General features: G+C 41.5%; 1 protein-coding gene across 2 annotated transcripts; it reads right to left on the reverse strand.

Annotated features, from left to right (window-relative positions):
* Window positions 1-7,104: 7,104 nt before the first annotated feature.
* On the reverse strand, window positions 7,105-13,185 carry LOC147451503 (SMAD/FHA domain-containing protein). Of its 2 annotated transcripts, XM_086520395.1 has the most exons (13): window positions 12,919-13,185; window positions 12,306-12,809; window positions 11,672-11,877; window positions 11,487-11,590; window positions 11,237-11,338; window positions 11,017-11,138; window positions 10,727-10,813; window positions 10,422-10,624; window positions 10,093-10,345; window positions 9,877-9,975; window positions 9,723-9,782; window positions 8,924-9,045; window positions 7,105-8,851 (listed from the first exon to the last, which is right to left on the reverse strand). In XM_086520395.1, exons 2-13 carry the CDS (start codon window positions 12,582-12,584, stop codon window positions 7,492-7,494), a joined length of 2,997 nt encoding a protein of 998 aa, XP_086376521.1. In that variant the 5' UTR covers window positions 12,585-12,809; window positions 12,919-13,185; the 3' UTR covers window positions 7,105-7,491. The 2 variants fall into 2 exon arrangements, with proteins under 2 accessions (XP_086376521.1, XP_086376522.1); XM_086520396.1 differs by lacking the exon at window positions 10,727-10,813.
* Between the last annotated feature and the right edge of the window lie 6,360 nt (window positions 13,186-19,545).

The following is a 19,545-nucleotide window of genomic DNA, read 5'->3' on the forward strand; positions in this document are numbered from 1 at the left end:
CCACTTCTCATGGTTCTTTCGTGAGTGGAAAATCACATGTTTCTAATGCTTCTACTGGTAGCACTTCGTTTGGGAATTCTGGTGAAAAGGGCAAAAAGAAGATGTGTTGCCATTATTGGACGGAAAATGATCACTTGATTAAGTAGTCCTAAACTCAAGGCAAAAGAGGCTGCCTCCACTACAAGTGTAACTATTGTAGAATCTTCTTTGAAAGGAGATTGTGATATTGATGTAGATGTAGAGTGGACATTTAGTATAGAATGCACTTATGATCCCTTTGTCTACAGAATCACATGTGTGATACTTTGATCGTGGTGCTACAAAGCACATTACTTCATCTCGTGACTTGTTTACCTCTCTTCAGTCTGTCTCTCATGGAAATAGAGTCACTTGTGTCAACAATGCCCCTTATCCAGTTAAGGGAGTTGAAAAGATTGTGCTGACTGCCGTGAATGGCAGTTATTTTACACTTGTTGATGCACTTTATGTATCTAAGATAAAAAAGAACCTATTGTTTATATCTGCACTTGCTAGACTTCGTCTTGTTGTGAAATTTGTGGATTTATGATCTCAATTTTGGTGACTAAATTGTTGCATCTGGCATTTTATGTTGTGGGCTATGTAAGATCACTTTTTATGACAAGTGTGGGCAAATGTAGTTGTGGATTCAAAGGTTGTTTCAGATGCAAAATTTTGGCATGCACGTTTATGGCATCTAAATTTTGCCAGTTTGATGTGTTTGCAAAAATCTAATATGGTTGCTTCTTTGCCACCTTTTGAAGCACCTATGAAGCATGTTTGTGAAGTTTGTATTTTGGGTAAGATGCAGTGTTCAAAGTTTCCAAAGGATGTTTCAGTTAGGGCTACATGCAGATTGAAACTTGTGCATAGTGATGTTTGTGGGCCTATGCAAACTCCGTCCTTGGTCAATTACCTTTACTTTGTGACTTTCATTGATGATTACTCTAGGCATGCATGGGTGTATCCGCCTAAAGCTAAGTCTGAAATGTTTATGTGCTTCAAACAATGCTTGGCTATGGATGAAAATGTCTCTAAATGCACTATGGACACCCTCCATTCAGATGGGGGGGGGGGGGGGGGGGGGGGGGGGGGGTATAAGTCTCATGAATTTAATGCATTTTTGGCTAGTAGTGGGATAAAACACCAATGTACAGTGCCATATATACCTAAGCAAAATGGTGTTGCTGAAAGAAAAAACTCGTCGCTTACGCAAATGGCATGATGTATGGTCAAAATCAAGCTTTGTCACATTCGTTTTGGCTTGGGTCTATCATGTGTGCTACTTATGTACTTAGTAGGTGTCCTACAAAAGCTTTGGAATCTATGACTCCTTATAAAGCATGGCATGATAAGAAGCCATTTATTGATCACATGCACGCTTCTGGTTGTTTGGTTGATGATTTGGTGCCACAAACGCAACACAAAAAATTGGATGATAAGGCTGTTAAATGTATTTTTGTTGGTTACAGTATTGAAAGCAAAGGTTACAGGTTGTACTATAAAATGTATCTTGGTTTCACAAGATGTTGTGTTTGTGGAAGATTTTGTTTATCCCTTGTCGGCATGTACTAGAGACAGTAATGGAAGCTCACAGGACATTTATGATAGTTTTTTGTCTCTTTTCAATGGTGAGAACTTGAATGTAAATTCCAATGTGGCAAGTGTACAGCCTATGGAGGTTTTCGAAAATGCTATGGATCAGCCTAATTCTGATGCATATGTACACGATTCAATGCAATCAAAATATGATGCACTTATAGAAAATGACACATGGACTTTATGTGATTTGCCTCCTGGCAAAAAGGCCATTAGTACAAAGTGGGTTTACAAGTTATAAACATAAGCGGGATGGTGGGATTGATTGCGAAAAGACTCAACTTGTTGCAAAAGGTTATGCACATCTGAAAGGCTTAGGCTATGAAGAAACTTTCTCTCCCACTTGTCGTATGACTTTTATGTGTTTTCTATGTGCATTGGCAGCTCACTCTGGATGGGATGTACATCAATCAGATATTGTTACTGCTTTCTTGAATGGTCATAAAAGGACAAGAAGATAAAGTGTGCAAATGTAAGAAATCTTTGTATGGGTTGAAGCAATCTTCTCCTACTTGGTATGAGAAAGCTGACACTCATTTGGTTAAACGAGGCTTTCATAACAATCCAGCAAAAAGCACTTTGTATGTAAAGTGCCAGGGTGATGTATTTTTAAGCGTCGTTCTTTATGTTGATGATTTTCTAATCATTGGACTGAAAGAGACACATATTCTTGAATTTAAGGTTGATTTGAATGCTACTTTCAAGATAGATTTGGGGTTGTTGCATCATTACTTGGGCATACATTTTAAGCAGTGTGATGGTGGTATTACCTTGTGTCAAACACGCTACATAGAGCTATTGCTATGTAAGTTTGGACTTGAGGACTACAAACGTATTACTACGCCCATGGAAACAGGTTTAAAAATGACTCTTCATGGTGTTGATGATCTTGCCGATGTCACTCTTTATCAAACTGATGTTGGATGCCTTCTTTATGTATGCAACACAAGGCCTAATATTCATTTTGCAGTCTCACAAGTCAGAAAATTTATGCATAGTCCAAGGTCTAAGCATTGGAAGGCTGTCAAGAGGATTTTTTGCTACTTGAGTAGCACTTTATATCTTGGTGTTGTTTCATCCCAAGGGGAGATCATTGCCGCTAGTTTACATGATTTTTCGGACTCAGATTGGGCTGGTTGTTTTGACACACAAGTGTCCACAAGTGGTTTTTGTTTCATGCTTGACAATTCATGCATATCTTGGTTGAGCAAGAAGCAACCTATTGTGGCCACTTCAAGTTGTGAGGCTAAGTACAGGGTAGTCTTCACAACTACGGTTGAGTGTGTATGGCTCAGATGCCTTATGGCTTATTTGGGTGTTGGACAAGACACTGCCAACATCATCTACACTGAGAGTCAGAGCGCATTAGCAATTGGGAGGACTAAAAGAGGGGTTCACTACCATTATGCCTATGAAACTTGTTTCATTCCATTCATTCGAAATTTTCCTAGAGGATTAAATATGGAGTCAAGGGCTTCCAAAAGAAGAACAAAGTGGATAATACATGGCATCAAGGTTGTTGAGGTAGAATTATTTCGAGACAGATTTTTTGGTGAAGCAACTAGCTTAGCCAGCTACAACTCTTATGATCATTTGTACAAAAAAACTTGGAATGGCAAACTCATCTATGAGAATCAGTAAGGACTAAATCTATTCAAGGCACATGGCATCCCTCCTAACTTAGATAATTTTTTGTAGTTTGCTTGTAGTTTGCAACGGAGAATAGCAGTGCATAGGTCAGAATGGATCCATTTACAAGGTGCTTTCAAATGATGGGCAAGATGCAATTGGGTCTAACACAAATGTTTCTTTACTTCATACAACTACATACTCGAAGCAAGCATCAATCACATGAAGAAACCACTAGGAAGGGGGAACTATACTCACAACCATCACTCATTAATAGTTTTTTTTTTTTTTTGCAATCAAGAGAAAAACAGACAAAAATTGCAACTACAAAGGGACTTTGAAGATATGTAAAGATATCAAAATTGTTTACAAACACAACTTCTTATAGATTCTCTAGTATAGTGTCAAAGAAGACGAGAATTATGCACCAAACTAGAAACACAACCTTTTTAGCAACCTCAGCAGCCAATCCCACAATTCAAGGAGGAGAAAGATATCAGGATGTTCCAAACTTGCACACTATGATATTAGATGTGTTTTTGGGATGCCAGCTTGGCAAGTCATGTGAACAATTCGGAGTCACGCGTATTATGAGAATTTTCCAAAATCAAGGTTGAAGCAAATCATGTCAAGGTTGATGATCAACACCTTCATCAAGTGGCTATGAGTCCTCCGATGTTGGGGCTCACCACTATGAAGAAGGATTCTTCCAAGGCTTGTCAAAAAACTTTGAGCCCAAAGGATCACATTCAAAATGAATTTAATATTCCAATCATACGCCAACCTCAATCAAAGATGGTTCATGATTGTTTGTAAGAGAATCTTGATACAATAGTGCACATTCAATTTGAGCCAGATCTAGAGTATGGAGGAGTATGAAAAGGTCTTTCCACAGGGGTAGAAGTCAAAAGTCCATCAACCTTCTCAAACTATTTGTCCAAATAAAGATGCAAAAGACCCAACTGTGACATTCCAAAAGAGGATAGCCCTACTAATCTTCTCACAAATGTTGTTCAAAGTGTTTCTCAAAGCTTTGGGATTACTCTCCTTTCTGGACATATCACATAGGGTCTCTTGGCACTTCCCTATGCATGAGTGGTAGCTCCTGTTCACCGCATCACTTCCAAGGGGACACTATTAGGACCACGGAGGCATGTGTTTCCCTCACTAGGAGGGTTTTCCCCCCCAATCATTTTAGGGCAAGCCTATCCTTTATTATAATTTATCGCACTGAGTAACATACTACTTCCATGTTGTGTGCCCTTGAGTGTCTCCATCTTTGTGGTCATTCCTATAGTTGTAGCTTTAATAGACACCAAATGAGCTTTCAATCACTCTTTCTCTTTGAGGGCTAGTTGAGATTGTTCCATTACATTCTTGAATGCCTCCCTTGGCCTCTTTCATTGGTAGAAATTTTGTAAATGGTAACTTGCACTACTTGCTTTGCTACTGCCAATTTGGCTTCCATTTTAGTGACGGCCCACTCTTGTTCACTCTTTTTAATGTAGGATTTGAGCTATGACAATTGTTTAAAGATAGGGAGCTATGTCCAGCGCTTGAATTTTTGACTTTAGACCATGGGCTTCCTTCATGTGTGTGGCTATGTAGGCTTGGAGATTAGACGGAGGTGTTGTTTACGCAGAATTAGATCGTCTCTACACAATGAGCTCAGAACCTCTCAAAAATCCTTATATGAGTTACGGGTGGTGCCATGGATCCTTCTAGACCGTGGATCGATGGTTTGAAATTTGGGATTTCACTTGAATTTTGGACTTATTGAACTTGGACAACTTTCCTATGCACTCCAAAGTGTAATTTGGACCTCATTTGGACCCTTCTTCACATTTCTATAAATAGATCAACAATTTATACATCTGTAAGCATGGAGTAAACTTTGCAAAATTCTGATCCTTCACTATTTTCTTAGTCCCTTGAGTCAAAACTAGCATGAAAATTTGAATTTGGGTCATATTCTTACTTTGCTGCATTCTCTTAAATTTGGCCTTGTTTCCCCCTTCTCTTGGAAATTTTCCATCTACCTTGCATTTTCTACTTGGACTTTGCTTGTAGTTCGAAAGAATTTGAGCTTTGGATACCTCTCCTCCTTGTTGATCTGGATGTAACGGAAACCACAAAGTGCAAAGACTCTTTATACACATTGGCCTAAGCATGATGTGCAAGAACGACCATGTCAACGGGTCAATGGCCGTCAATGGCAAGGTTTCTATGGCTTGGTTACTGAGCATGTATGTCTCACAATAGATGCATTGGCAAATTTATAGGCATGCATATTTAATAGAGCTTTATGGAGGTTTTTGTCTGGTTGATAGAGAGGGAAATAGAGGTGTACATTTGTCACGCACTTATATTTCCTTATTGCGTAGGCAGATGATATTGTCCTCATCGGCAACTCGCCATAGGGCTAAAGATACGGATGGATGCATGATGAAATTGCAATGATCCTTGGCAAGACCAGCATCATGATATTTAGCACCAGAGGTAAGGGTGTGGTTGAGGGTAGCACATATATGTACTGTCTGGAAATGGAGGAGTATAAAGTGTCCACATATTTTCAAGTCCTTTTTACAGGCCCCTTTTTCTTTACAAGGGAGGCGGTGACTGTGAGACAACACAAGGAGATGCAACCTTGATGCTGATGTGTTGATAGGACATTTACAAGAGCCCCACGCTCGGGTATGGTATTTGATACAATGTGACATCCACATTGTTGTATGGGATACAACTCTTGGATCCTAGATCGCAGAGTTAAGGGTGTGGTTGAGGGTAGCACATATATGTATGGTCTGGAAATGGAGTATAAAAAGTCCACATATTTTAAAGTCCTTTTAACATGCCCCTTTTTCTTTACAAGGGAAGCGGTGGCTGTGAGACAACACAAAGAGATGCAACCTCAAAGAGATGCAACCTTGATGCTGATGTGCTGTGGGACATTCACAAGAGCTCCACGCTCAGGTATGGTATTTGATACAATGTGACATCCACATTGTTGTATGGGATACAACTCTGGGATCCTACATCGCAGAGTTAAGGGTGTGGTTGAGGGTAGCACATATATGTATGGTTTGAAAATGGAGGAGTATAAAGAGTCCACATATTTTCAAGTCCTTTTTACATGCCCCTTTTTCTTTACAAGGGAGGCGGTGGCTGTGAGACAACACAAGGAGATGCAACCTTGATGCTGATGTGCTGATAGGACATTTACAAGAGCCCCACGCTCAAGTATGGTATTTGATACAATGTGACATCCACATTGTTGTATGGTATGGGATACAACTCTGGGATCCTACATCGCAGAGTTAAGGGTGTGGTTGACGGTAGCACATATATGTATGGTCTAGAAATGGAGTATAAAGAGTCCACATATTTTCAAGTCCTTTTTATAGGCCCCTTTTTCTTTACAAGGGCGGCGGTGGCTGTGAGACAACACAAGGAGATGCAACCTTCATGCTGATGTGCTGATAGGACATTTACAAGAGCCCCACGCTCAGGTATGGTATTTGGTACAATGTGACATTTACATTGTTGTATGGGATACAACTCTGGGATCCTACACCGCAATTGCTCAATCAAAGTTCCTAAAGCTTCAGAATGCCTAGTGCAAGGCCACGATGCCACATGAGGACAGATTTCATCCTATACATGGCACTCTTGTATTGACACCCTCTTCTGCAGATTACCCAATAGTGACGGCCTACTCAGTTTGGAAATTGGACCAGATGGCTCAATTAATTCCCGATTATACATTTTCTTACCTTTGGCACTGATTATATGACCATGGAATTTTTGCTCTCATAGGCCTTTTACACACTCTCTCTCTCTCTCTCACTCAAGTAGACCTTTTAGCAAGAAATTATTCTTTCCTTGTCAAACTGATGCTCATACAATACAAGTGCTCACTAAAGTAATAGCCCCAATTGTTGCCCTCCTCCAAGGACCTACGCTTAACCAAGAGAAAACTGAAGCAAATGACATGTTGAAGAAGCCTCTGGAAACACACCATTATTCTAGAATACATCAAAGAGTAAAGTCCTTTCCCATAATGTCACAACACGTTGAGTGTGTAGTTTACGTTGTATATGTGCAGAGGAGGCTGCTGTATACACTCATCCTAGCGCTATGGTACACTTCGGCTTTCAAATGAGCGACAACTATGTCCTACTACTATCTAACTCTTTCTGGGCTCTATGGTGTGCAAAACACTCATTAATCTGCATTTTCCAGGCTTCAATACCTAGCTGAAACTGCAACAGACTGGCTTACCGGCTCCGATTCGCCCCCAGAATCATCACTGTCATGCTCATCCTCTACATCTTCCTCTTCCTCAGTATGCTCTTCTGAATCGGGTGCAGTTTCCATAACTCTGTCCAGCCCATGAAGCCGACTAAGCTCCGGAGCAACGATGCCAAGCATAACGTTCAAGTCTCGCCGCTCCTTTTGATGCCAGGCTGCTAACGGCCTTCCCCTCTGCACTCTTCTCATTCCCTGACCCCCAACTTGACTAGCATCAAATTCCTGTTGGCCCTCATTCAGTGGTGCTGCTTCCCCCCTGGCCTGACTTGGAGACCATGCACCATTTTCACAATGCACAGAAGCAGGGGTGCTGTAGGCCCAACTGCCTGCTACCTCTGAAGTTAAAAGCTCTGCTGTTGTTGTCGGACCTGTCCTCTCCTTTGCCACATCATTTGCAGTAACAGCTTTGGCCAGAGTGGAATGGCCAACTTGCCTACTTCTATCACTTGCACCAGCACTACTTTCTTTTGCTTGACTCTCAAACTGAGGAGAGCCTTTTCTCCCCCAGTCCCTCTTCGCCACATCCTCTTCATCTTCTAGCAAGAGGGTTTCCCCACCTTGGGCACCATTATGCTCCTCTACAACCTGTGGATCTGTGTTTCCAGATGCTTCCTGTTGGGCTCCCACCAATAAATTTTCATCCCTGATTAAGAGCTGGGTCTCATATCTCCCAGAAAAGCACCTGCTTTGCGTGTCCACTAATTGAGTGTACACCCCAATTGCTTTGTTTTGTGTACCTTCATCTCTTCCATTGTCAAGTTCTTGTGTTTCATTGTACCGACCACCATTATTTTCAAGATCAATCATCTGTGTATGGCCAGCAACATCTATTCCCATTGGTACAGAGGGCTCACTTCCTTTGTGTTCTTCTTCTGCTTGTAAGACCAGCTGGGCTTCTCTAGAACCATTATCCAACCCATTGTCTTCATCCATTTGTGTGTCACCACCGTCCTGAATGGCATGATGGTCTTGCATACCCATGCTACTTGGCGGGGTACTACTTGGTGTTGTCTGACTATCAGCATCACCTGCATCCTCACCTTGCTCTCCATTAATTACTGTTTCATTGTCCATGCTCTGCCTAGTCACCTGCATAGCATCATCTTCATCTCCTCTCTGTGTGTGTTCTTCACCAGCTGCCCCTTGTCCTGAAGACTGGTTAATGGCTGGAACGAGACTCTCCTCCTCCCCATCCTCCAAAACTCGTATCATCTCCTTCAGCTGCTCCTGTTGCTTTTGCTGTAGCATAGCAATTTCCTCAGCAGTAGAATGAAATGCACGAAGCTGCGTCTCCCTGTCAGAACTATGTGCTTTGTCAGATGCAAGTCTAACCCGAAAATAAGTACCTTTCTATACAAAGACCTACCTCAACACAATACGCTCCCGTGCCCCTTGGAGCCGCTGTTGTTCCATTTGCAAGTCACGAGTTGCCGCCTCCATTTCAATTTCAATTACAGAAAGGCGAGATAATGCCATGTCCTTGGCAGCCTAGAAAAGAAACTTAAATGAGGAAACCTAGACGAGGATAATCAAACCATTGTTAATCATATGGCGGGATACATTAGCTGTGTTAAGATCAAATCTCTATAGATCCAGAGAAAGTGACAGGATTAGAAATCATGTGAGAGAGAGAGAGAGAGAGAGAGAGAGAGAGAGAGAGAGAGAGAGAGAGAGAGTCTATGGAAAAAAAAGGTGAGAAGTAGGAAAAAAGACCATATTATCAATAGTGGCCAGGTCATGTCTATCAAATTAGCTATTGACTGAAGCCTGAAATGCTAAGACGACGGGGTAGAAGGGGACATGAAGAATTAAGCACAGCATGTCTCTAAACTCTGTGTAACCTTAACCAATATGTTCAACATTTCAACATGTTCAGCTCCCTTGTTCCCTTGAATCAAGCAGTTCAATTTAGTATCCCTCCCAAGTTTATGTCAATAGGGGAACTTCCTAAAGACAAGTCCAGACCCAACGGAAAGGCAAAGGTTGGACAAAATGAATCAAGGTTTGCATTTCCTAGGTCCTAACAGAACCCACTGAGTGCAAAAATGCCTCTCTTTCTACAAAAGATTGAGTCTGAAGAAGTTTGCACTCTCCAGGGATTCGTAAGCAGAGAAAGACGATTGTTTTTATCTTTTTTTCTCGCAAGTGGGTGTGCACATGTTTACCTTCTCCTCCTGCAGCAACTTGGTAGCACTCTGCAGCTCCTGCTCCTTTTCAGCAGTTTTCTTTTAAATCACAAAACATGAAGAGAATCAAATCAGAACGCAAATCTTGATCTTTTCAACAAAAAAAAAAAATGCTAGAAAGTGAGGCTACAACCTTTTTGGCCAATGTTGAACAGGACTCCTCATCCTGCAATCGTAGCTCTAGACTGCGGCTTGTTCTTTCTGCTTTTACCAAGGCCTCTCTTGCATCATCCTAAATTTTGAGCAATGCAAAAAAAGACTCCATATGTAAATAATGAACATTTTATAGGCGAATGAAAAGCTTCCGGTTTTAACTGAAGAATGCACAGGAAAGCAAGAAGATTCCTACCAGCTTGGAGCGTAGAGTTTCAATGAAAACGCGGTTTTCTTTGTCTGCTTCCTGGAGCTTGTTAATCATTTCCAAGTGCTCCTTCAGCTGCTGTGCGGCCAAATCTGATTGTCTTTTCAGCTCTTCAGTAGCCTCAGAGCGAATTCTTTCTACTGCAGATCTTAAATCTGCTTCTGCTCTCTCTCTTTCGCTTCTCCGCTGACTACGCTCATCCTCCAACTGTTCTTTCAGCTCGTCTATGTTTAGTCTATGGCTGTCAAATTCACAGGTAAAATATAACCTTTGCGCCTATGAGTCAACCCAATAAAGGTGAAGAACCCTTCATGTACCTCTTTATCACTTCATCAGCATCCTTTCGAGACTGGATTGCAGCAGCTAGGCTCCTATTTCGATCCTCCAACTGACTTTGCTGCTGAGCACACAAGGCAGAAGAACTCTCAAGCTCCTTTTCTTTTTTCCCAAGCTCAGAGCGAAGGTCTTGTATTTGGTCCAGAAAAGCAGCCGAAAGAGTTTCCCGCAACTCTTTTATCTCCTGTATGAAATTAATCAAGAGACCATGAACCTAAGCTCACAGAGTCTAATCCACAACACAACCTTGCAATCTGTTCAGAGAAAGGTGCTGAAAAAAACCCACAGCATCATGCCTTGCTGTGGCAGCACGAGACTCTGCGCGCAACTTCTCGATGGTCAATAGCTGTGCTTCCAACTGATTGCGAAGGTCCTGCTTTTCTTCAGATATGAGTTTCATTCAAACAGGTCACATAAGCACAACCAACTCTTCTTCATGCACGGCCTTAAACTTACTTTCACATACAAGAAACTCAAAACAGAAAGATCACCAGGTCACATAAGCACAACCTCTCTTCTTCATGCACGGCCTTAAACTTACTTTCACATACAAGAAACTCAAAACAGAAAGATCACCTCATTTGATCGTTGTAAACGCCTTACGTCATCCAAGGAGACAGGACCATCTGGCCCTCCTATTCCAAGTCCCTTTACACGTTTACTATCTCCAGTATTGGACTCGAGAGGAACCTCTCCATCTGTTCAAGAGCAAAAAAAACAATGCATCATGACTTATTGGACGCATGAGGTGGCAACAAGAATACAACACTACTCAGTTTGTGTTCGCAACTTTTACCATGTAAGGATTTCCTCTTCAAGGCACCGAATGATGATCCATTGGACTGAAGTGCGGGTCCACTTGGCTTCAATTCCTCGTATAGGAAAGCAAAAGCATTTTCTGGATATTCAACATTGAGATAAGCTTTGGCAGTAAATCACTCTGTTGCATACAAACAGCAGAACTAGAAGTACGTCTGCCTGGATTTGCTGATGCATCAGAATCCCAAAAACAAACACAGCAATAACAAAACTGTAGATATGTTTACCATGCTCAGGAGCGTTAACCAGGGATATAATGTCCCCGTCCTTGATCCTAGCTTCTGGGCTGTCTCGCTTCAGTCTTTGGCAGTTGATGAAGGTCCCATTTGAGCTGCAGCGATGGTCAAAGCCGTCATTTTTGCATCAACAAGAAAAAAAAAACTAAAATTCACAATGCCCATCATCTACTAACCTTGAGTCTTTGATATAAACAAGCCAGCGGTCTGTAGAGACGGGCTCAGTACCTGGAAGGTGGACATTCTTCTCATCTGCTTTAAATTTTTTGCGAAAGATCGTGCAGTGTCTGGCGCTTACATTGATGGAATCAAACTGACAGGACGGGTCTTTCACTGTGCGACCCAAAACATGTTCGCTGTTGTATAGTAAAATTTGTGAGCCCTGCAATCAGACTGTTCCTTAGAAATCAATGAATATGAGCATCATGAAAAAGCAAGAACGCAAACTTCCAACAGCTAAAAAATGGCAATATGTATGCAGCAGCAGCAGTAAAAATGCAGGCAACAAGTGCATCCAATACAACCAAACTGTTTCTTAGTAATCTATGAATAGTGAAAAAGCAAAAACGCAAAATTCTAACACTTCAAAAATGGCAATTCGTATGCAGCAGCAAAAACACAAACACTGTATTCAGAGAATGTCCCGAGAATGGCAACAAGTGCATCAAATACAACCAGGCTCAAAAATGGCAATACATATGCAGCAAATGCGTCGAATACAACCTGTGCTTACAACCCCTTTTCATAAGGGTGAATTTGATGATGGGCTACATAGAACAGACAATTATATGTGATGGTGCAGAAAACAACCTGAGGGCGTGCTTTTGCTTTATCAGAAATGGCTGTGAGAACACCCCAAACGTCATGCCGGCCAGAGGGAGCAGGGGAAGATCGGACAGATGCTAGGCTCTGCTCTGGTGCTGGCTGGGCGGAGTCCTTGGAATTCACCACAATCTGAGGAGAAGAGGGAGGAGGGGAGGCATCAGCAGGTAAATTCACACCTCCAGATCGACTCCCACCGCTGCTAGGGTTTTTGGGCGACTTGAAAGCTTGATTGTTTTCACTGGTAGCCTGTTGTTGTTCCTCCATTTTGATTTTCGTTGCACCCCACTACTGTTTTTGTGCTTCCCTTTACAGCCCACTATGTTTCTGATGATTTCATGTCCATGTGAACCCTTCTGAGCTTATTACCTGCTCCTGCTTGCGAAAGCACCAACTTGCAGAAAACGCTTGTGCACCAACAGTCGGCGACGATCTCCACTATCACGTAGAAAAATCCAGAGGCTTGTGGGGGTCATCGCTTGCTATTTCCGGCTGTAAGATCAGTAACCACAAAGCTTCTTCATTAACTATAAGTTGTTCATTAACTATCTTCATTAACTATAAGTTGTTCACTTATTGCTGTAATTACTAATCACCTTACCCAGTCTATTTAAGTGGGTTGGGGTAGCGGTTCAGTTAGAATCGGTTCACGCTGTTCACTGATTCCGAATCAGATCGGTTCACATAGTTGGTTTGCGGGCCAATTGCCAGTTTCGGGTTGCTAACTGGTTGCAATCCTCCTCCTCCACCTCTTCAGGGGTGAAATGTCTGCACTTTTTCTCACTTGTTCTCTCCAAAATACATTTAGTTATAATTGTCTTGTCGTTTTCTTCATGCCATGTGAATTACAGAAGGTTTGGATTGCAACTCGCAATAAATTACGAACAAACAACCCAGGTGAACAGGCCCTTAGTGCTCCCAAACAACCTGCCTAATGGGTAGAGCCATAGCCTTTTTGGGCTTGGCTAAATGTAACTTTTCTGGGCCAAAAGTTTTAATTGGTGAATGAATTAGGAACCACTCATTAGAAAGTTGTAAAAGCATTGACAATAAATGATTTATCGTAGTGAAGATCTAAATCATCATAAAGGCGACAATGGAACAAATGCACTTAAAATGATGAGTTGCAAAGAGGGTAATGTGTAAGGTAGACATGGTGTCAGTGGGAATTTCCAGATCGATGAACCCAAAAAGCAAAGCAAAAAGAAAGGAAAGGAGATCCCACTCTTTCAATGCATGCTTAGGTGTATTTTGGGCATCTGCATACTATGGCCATCTCATTGCATAGGTAGGCAAAACTTTGCATTCAAAATCTAGAAGCATTATTTGATGGGTTTTGAAGTCATTATCCAAATTGATTAGCAAACTTATTGTCTCGACCTTTGATTGATGAAAGATATATTACGTGGAGCGCTTTCATTCAAAGTTTTTAGTGCACCATTTGTAAATTGAACCTAAGTTTTGGATAAATGAAAGCAAGCTCTCTATCGTTTTGAGTATTGTCTACCCTCTTGCTTCTCGTGCATGTATCTCCCTCGTGTGAAGTGCTATTGTGAATTCGTGACAGGCATTGTGATCATAGGTGAAAGCTCTTCGGTTCAATGTAAGACTCTCGTGAAGTTTCAGTGTTTTTGGTGTGGACAACTTCTTCTTGTTTTTGCTAGTTTTGCTTGATTTATGCATCCCTTCGGAATTTTGAGCATAGGAGAGGATAGAGCTCATCAAAATCAACCTGTTAAAAATAGGGCCCTGAAAACAAGCATGGTTTTATTCGAGTGTTGGATCATACATTTGAGACGATAGAGAGGTTCTATTTGCTCTTGTCTACCATCCTAGCAAGTTTGGTTCCATTTGAAGCACTTTAGCTCAATGAAACGCCCATGTGTGCTTGTAGATGGAAAATTAGCTTTTGGTGATTGACACTCGCTAGAGATTGTAACATTTAACGGCCTAGAATCTTATTTGTAGCGGAAATTAGCATGAACATAGTGGGCATTTCATTAGAATAGATTCCTAATGATAATTTCAAGAGTGCTTGGGTGGAGAGAGCAACAAAAAGCATAACACCTAGTTAGATAGCATCGACAATACTTTCAAAAGAGAGAGCAATTAAACTATTGACAACAGTTGAGGACCGGATTTGCATGGAGCCGGTCCCCCCTCCAAAAGGCTTTGTATTATGGTTTCTCCCATCAAGAGAGACATTGTACAATACAATTCTTTGTGTTCCTTCAAGACTAGCTAGTGCAATGAAGATGGAAGCTTCATACACCAAGCAAAACACTTAATCAAACACAACTTGAATTATCCCCGTTCTCAGACCCAAGACCTCACACACCTTCGAAGATGGTGAGAGCTAGCAGGGTATGAGAGTAGATTGAGAGGAAAAAGAAGTATCTTACGAGAAAGAAGTACATCTCCTCACATAATCACTCATATTAGCATAGCTTAGCTTAGTAATTAGCTTGGTAGAGAAGATGAGCATGCATTGAAGCTTGGCTCTTGGTTGGATTTGCATCCACATGCCAAGAGAGTGTTGATGTAGGCTTCTATCTCACAAGCTTGGAGTAGGTGATGAGCTCTCCATTAAAGCTTGGGAGGAGATAGAGTGTTTTTCCCTTCACACATAGTCAAGTGTGAGAGTGTGAGAGTGAATGCCCAGCAAAAATCAGCCCCCCCTCTCTCTTGGGCGAGCCCTAGCTGCTAAGTTAGGCTGGCTTTTTCCTCATTGGACCTCCCCAGGTCAAGCCAATAGGAATTAAGCAGCATAAGTGATAGCCTTCTGACATGTGTCCCCCTTTCCCCTTTTGTGAGAGCTTTAGATAATTAAATAATTAAACTAAACTCTCATTGGACCCCTTTGCCTCCTGGCCAATAGGAATCAGGCAAGCCATGGGGCTTCTGAATGCTCATTGGACCCCTTGGGAGACTGCCCAATAGTCTTCTAGGACACTTAATTCTTATTGGTTTCTTTTATTAAATGTTTTTAAATTAATTAAACTAGATTTACTCTAGCTTAATTCTCATTGGTCCACTTCAAGGGTCTTCCAATAGGAATTGGGCACACCTTGTGGGCATCTGGCCTAGGGAGCTGACATGTGTCCCTCATTCCCTTTGTGTAAAGGGAGCCTGTGTGTGTGTGTGTGGTTTTCTCTCTCATCCCCTAGCTTTGGGGCTCGCCCCCTCCCATGTAGGGATGCAGAAAGACTTTTTGGGCACCACACTAAGCATCCAATTTTCCCTAAGGTTGACCTTTGGACACAACCTTTGAATTTTGGAACCTTAGCATTTTGGAAGTCTTAATGGGCTGAACCTTAGGGTCTTTTTAGCCCGTTGTTTCACATGGCTCTTTTGCAGATGGCCCCCCCTTTGGATCCCTATTTTCCCTCCTTTGGATCCCTACTGTGGCCGGTCTGCTAACTTAACCAATATTCTAGCTTTTTCTCCCTTGGCACTTCCCCACATTAAATGATCAGTTTAATATGAGAAAATCATTTAGGAGAATTAGATATTGATTATTATGACATTACCTCTCTCTTGAAATCATAGTCGTCCTCGACTATGGTGTAGAGAAGATAAAGCATATACATGAGTCCTTTTCTTAGCGGGTAGAGGATCCCTATGTTACCCTACGACATCATTCCATAATGGATGACTAGTCCATTTGGCGCTTGAGAGCCTGAGGCTGCCGCAAGCATGTCTGCACATTAGTCCTATCAGTCTTCCATAGTAGAGTGACAAGCTCTACTTGGTGTTTGGGAGACGTCGTCTCCACAAACTTGATCTAAGCATGCATACTACTTTATTTTTGTGCACAAATAAAGAAAAAGAGAGTCTTATAAGACAAAAATTTTTGTTCATTTTTTTTAAACATTTTGTACATTTGCTTACTCTTGGGAAGCATTGTAAGCATTGACAAGGTTTAGGTTATCCTTTAATTGTATGCCTTGCATCCATCTAGCATCTTCAAAAGGATAATTCTTAAACTTAATAAGATATCGTCGGATAGTCTTACCGCCTCTTAATACCTTGTCTTCATGTCGGAGAATGGACTCGGGCTGCAGCACCTCCTCGTGGTCCTCGATCTCCGGTGGGTCTTCAATAGTTGGTTCTTGATGTGGCTCTCCTTTGTAAGGCTTTAAGAGGCTCACATGAAAAGCATTGTGTATGAGCCAATGATTGGGCAACTTAAGTTGATAGGCCATCTCATTGATTGGCCTAAGAATCTGGAAGGGACCATAGTACCTTTTTGCTAGTTTAGCATAGTACTTTTGGTGGCCGTAGGATTCTTGCCCGTCGTGTGCCTTAATCGAGCCTTGGGAAACTTTAACAAGACCCAATCGTTTTCTTTAAAGGTTTGGGCTCTTCTGTGCTTGTCAGCAGCAGCCTTTTGCCTTTGCTGTGAGATAGAGATAGCATCCTTAATTTTTTGGAAAGATTCTTGTAGGTCTCGGCTATACTCATCTGCAGCGAAGATCTTCCCATGTACCTTAAGTAGCAAGGGACTTTTTGATCTTCCCTCAATTACCTCGAAAGGTGCTTTTCCTGTAGAAGTATGTACAGTGTTATTGTAAGCATACTCTACTAAGGGTAAGTACTTCTCCCATTGGGATCTTCGATCTACTTCCGTTACATAGGCTTTTAGTAGATCGAGAATAGTTAGGTTAGCTATTTCACTTTGGCCATCAGTTTGTGGATGATAGGCCGAAGACAAGTTTAGCCTTGTTCCTAAATTCTCAAAGAGACCCTTCCAGAAATTACTGGTCATTCTAGGATCTCTATCCGACACTATGGACATTGGCAAGCCATGGTACTTGAAAATTTGTGAAATGAAGAGGGTTGCCATTTGATGGGCTTTGATAGTCTTTTTGACAGGTATAAAATGAGCTTGTTTACTGAACCTGTCTACTATCGTCCATATTCCCGTATTCCTATGGATAGACTTAGGCAATCCAAAGATAAAATCCATGGATATGCTCTCCCACGGTGAATTAGGAATTGGCAAGGGTTGAAGCAATCCAAGTTGCTTCCCTCTATCAAATTTTGTCTTTTGACATACCACACATTTGGAAACATACTCATGTATGTTCACTTTCATGGTAGGCCAATAGAAATATGTTTCAATTCCCTTTAGGGTAGACTGAATCCCTCTATGCCCCGCATATGGGGGAGCATGAGATTCATACATTACTTTCTCACGTAGTGAGTTAGTAACGCAGAGTCTATTGCCATAGAGAAGATAGCCATCTTGTAAAGTAAATGGTTCTTCTTTCTTCCCTAAGGCAAGGGCTGAAATCACATCTCTAAAATCGGGATCAATAGCATACTCATCTATCATTAAAGATAGATCATTGTGAGTTGCTATGGAAACCGCATTCACTCTCGGTCGTCTTGAGAGTGCATCGGCTACTTGATTATGCTTGCCAGCAATGTGAGCAATATGAAAATGAAATTGCGAAAGGAAATTTGCCCACCTCATTTGTTTGTCGGAGAGCTTGGTCTGCGTCATGAAGTACTTAAGACTTTGGTGATCCGTTCGCAGAATGAAAGGAGTCCCCAATAAATAGTGCTTCCATGAGTCTAAGGCATGTAGAACTGCAAGGAGTTCTTTTTCGTATATGCCTAGAGCTTGCTCAACAGGGTCGAGCCTTCGACTTTCATAGCCTATGGCGTGCCCTTCTTGGAGCAAAACAGCCCCAAGGCAATCACCACAAGCATCACATTGGACCTCAAATGGTTTTGAGAGATCCGGTAGTGTAAGCACAGGTTGAGAGATAAGCTTTTCTTTAAGCTTTTCGAAAGCATTGTTCTCCTTAGCAGACCACGTATACCTAACATTTTTCTTTGTTAGGTCATGTAATGGTCCCGCAATTTGTGAGAACTTTTCTATGAAGCGTCTATAGTATGCACACATACCTATAAAGCTTCTTAGTTCATGAAGATTCCTTGGTTTAGGCCATCCTTTTATTACCTCTAACTTGAATGGATCCATTTGGATTCCATCTTGAGAGATAATGTGACCTAAATATTGAATCTCTTGCAAGAAAAATTCACTTTTCTTTCGATTAACATAAAGTTTATTCTCTCTTAAAACTTGAAATATTACCTGGAGGTGTTGCTTATGTTCCTCTAATGAATTAGAGTAGATGATAATATCATCAAAGAACACTCCAGTGAAGGTTCGATGAAGTCTGAACAGCTTCTCCATCAAGCGGTTAAATGTGGCTGGTGCATTAGTCAAGCCAAAAGGCATGACAATGTATTCGTAAAGACCAAATGTAGTACGAAATGCGGTCTTTACAATGTCTTGATCAACTATCCTTATTTGATGATAGCCACTTTTTAGGTCAATCCTACTGAAGTAGGTCGATCCTTGTAGCTTATCAAATAGGTCTTCTACCCGTGGAACGGGAAACCTATTCTTGATAGTGATCCTATTTAGTGCTCTATAGTCGACACACATACGATATGTGCCGTCTTTCTTTTGCACTAATAGCACAGGTGAGCAAAATGGAGATGAGCTAGGCCTAACCATGCCCTTCTCAATTAACTCATGCACTTGCCGCATAATCTCCTCTTGTTGAGCTTGAGAAACTCTATAAGGAGGTTTGTTAGGCGGTGAACTTCCTGGAAGAAGTTCAATTGCATGGTCGTCATTACCTCGTTTAGGAGGTAGCTCAGAAGGGATGTCGTCAATAAAGACATCTTGAAACCCCTTGAGAAAATTGGATAACTCTAATTCCTTTTGGTTGCTTTTATTTTCTTTTGCTAAAGCATTAGGTTCATTTTGAGAATCTTTAACAAAAATCATGTACACGGAAATAGAGCTCTTTATTGACTTGTTGAAAGCTGGTGTATGTACAATGGGGATGGTGTTACCCATCTCCCTAGCATCTATATACATGTCCTTTTCCCTGAACTTAAAGGAGATTCTCCTTTCAGGAAATTTAACATGGGCAGCCAAACGGTCAAACCATGGTGCCCCTAGGATTACATCCTCATGCTTGAGAGGAGAGATAAAGAAATCCTCTTTGTCCACATAGCCTTGGACATGAAGCCTCAATTTCCCGATTAAGGGAGTGACTGAAGCTTCTTGCCCCTTGAAGGCACTGTCTGCGGGTAGGATATCTCCCATCTCGTAGGATTGTATGCCTAGCTTGGTGGCTAACTCCATAGATATGAAATTGTGAGTAGAACCAGGGTCAAAGAGAATAAAAGCATCATGTTC

Source organism: Adiantum capillus-veneris, chromosome 9 (assembly GCF_014529385.1).
Source record: "Adiantum capillus-veneris isolate H3 chromosome 9, ASM1452938v2, whole genome shotgun sequence".
NCBI classification, from domain to species: Eukaryota; Viridiplantae; Streptophyta; class Polypodiopsida; order Polypodiales; family Pteridaceae; genus Adiantum; species Adiantum capillus-veneris.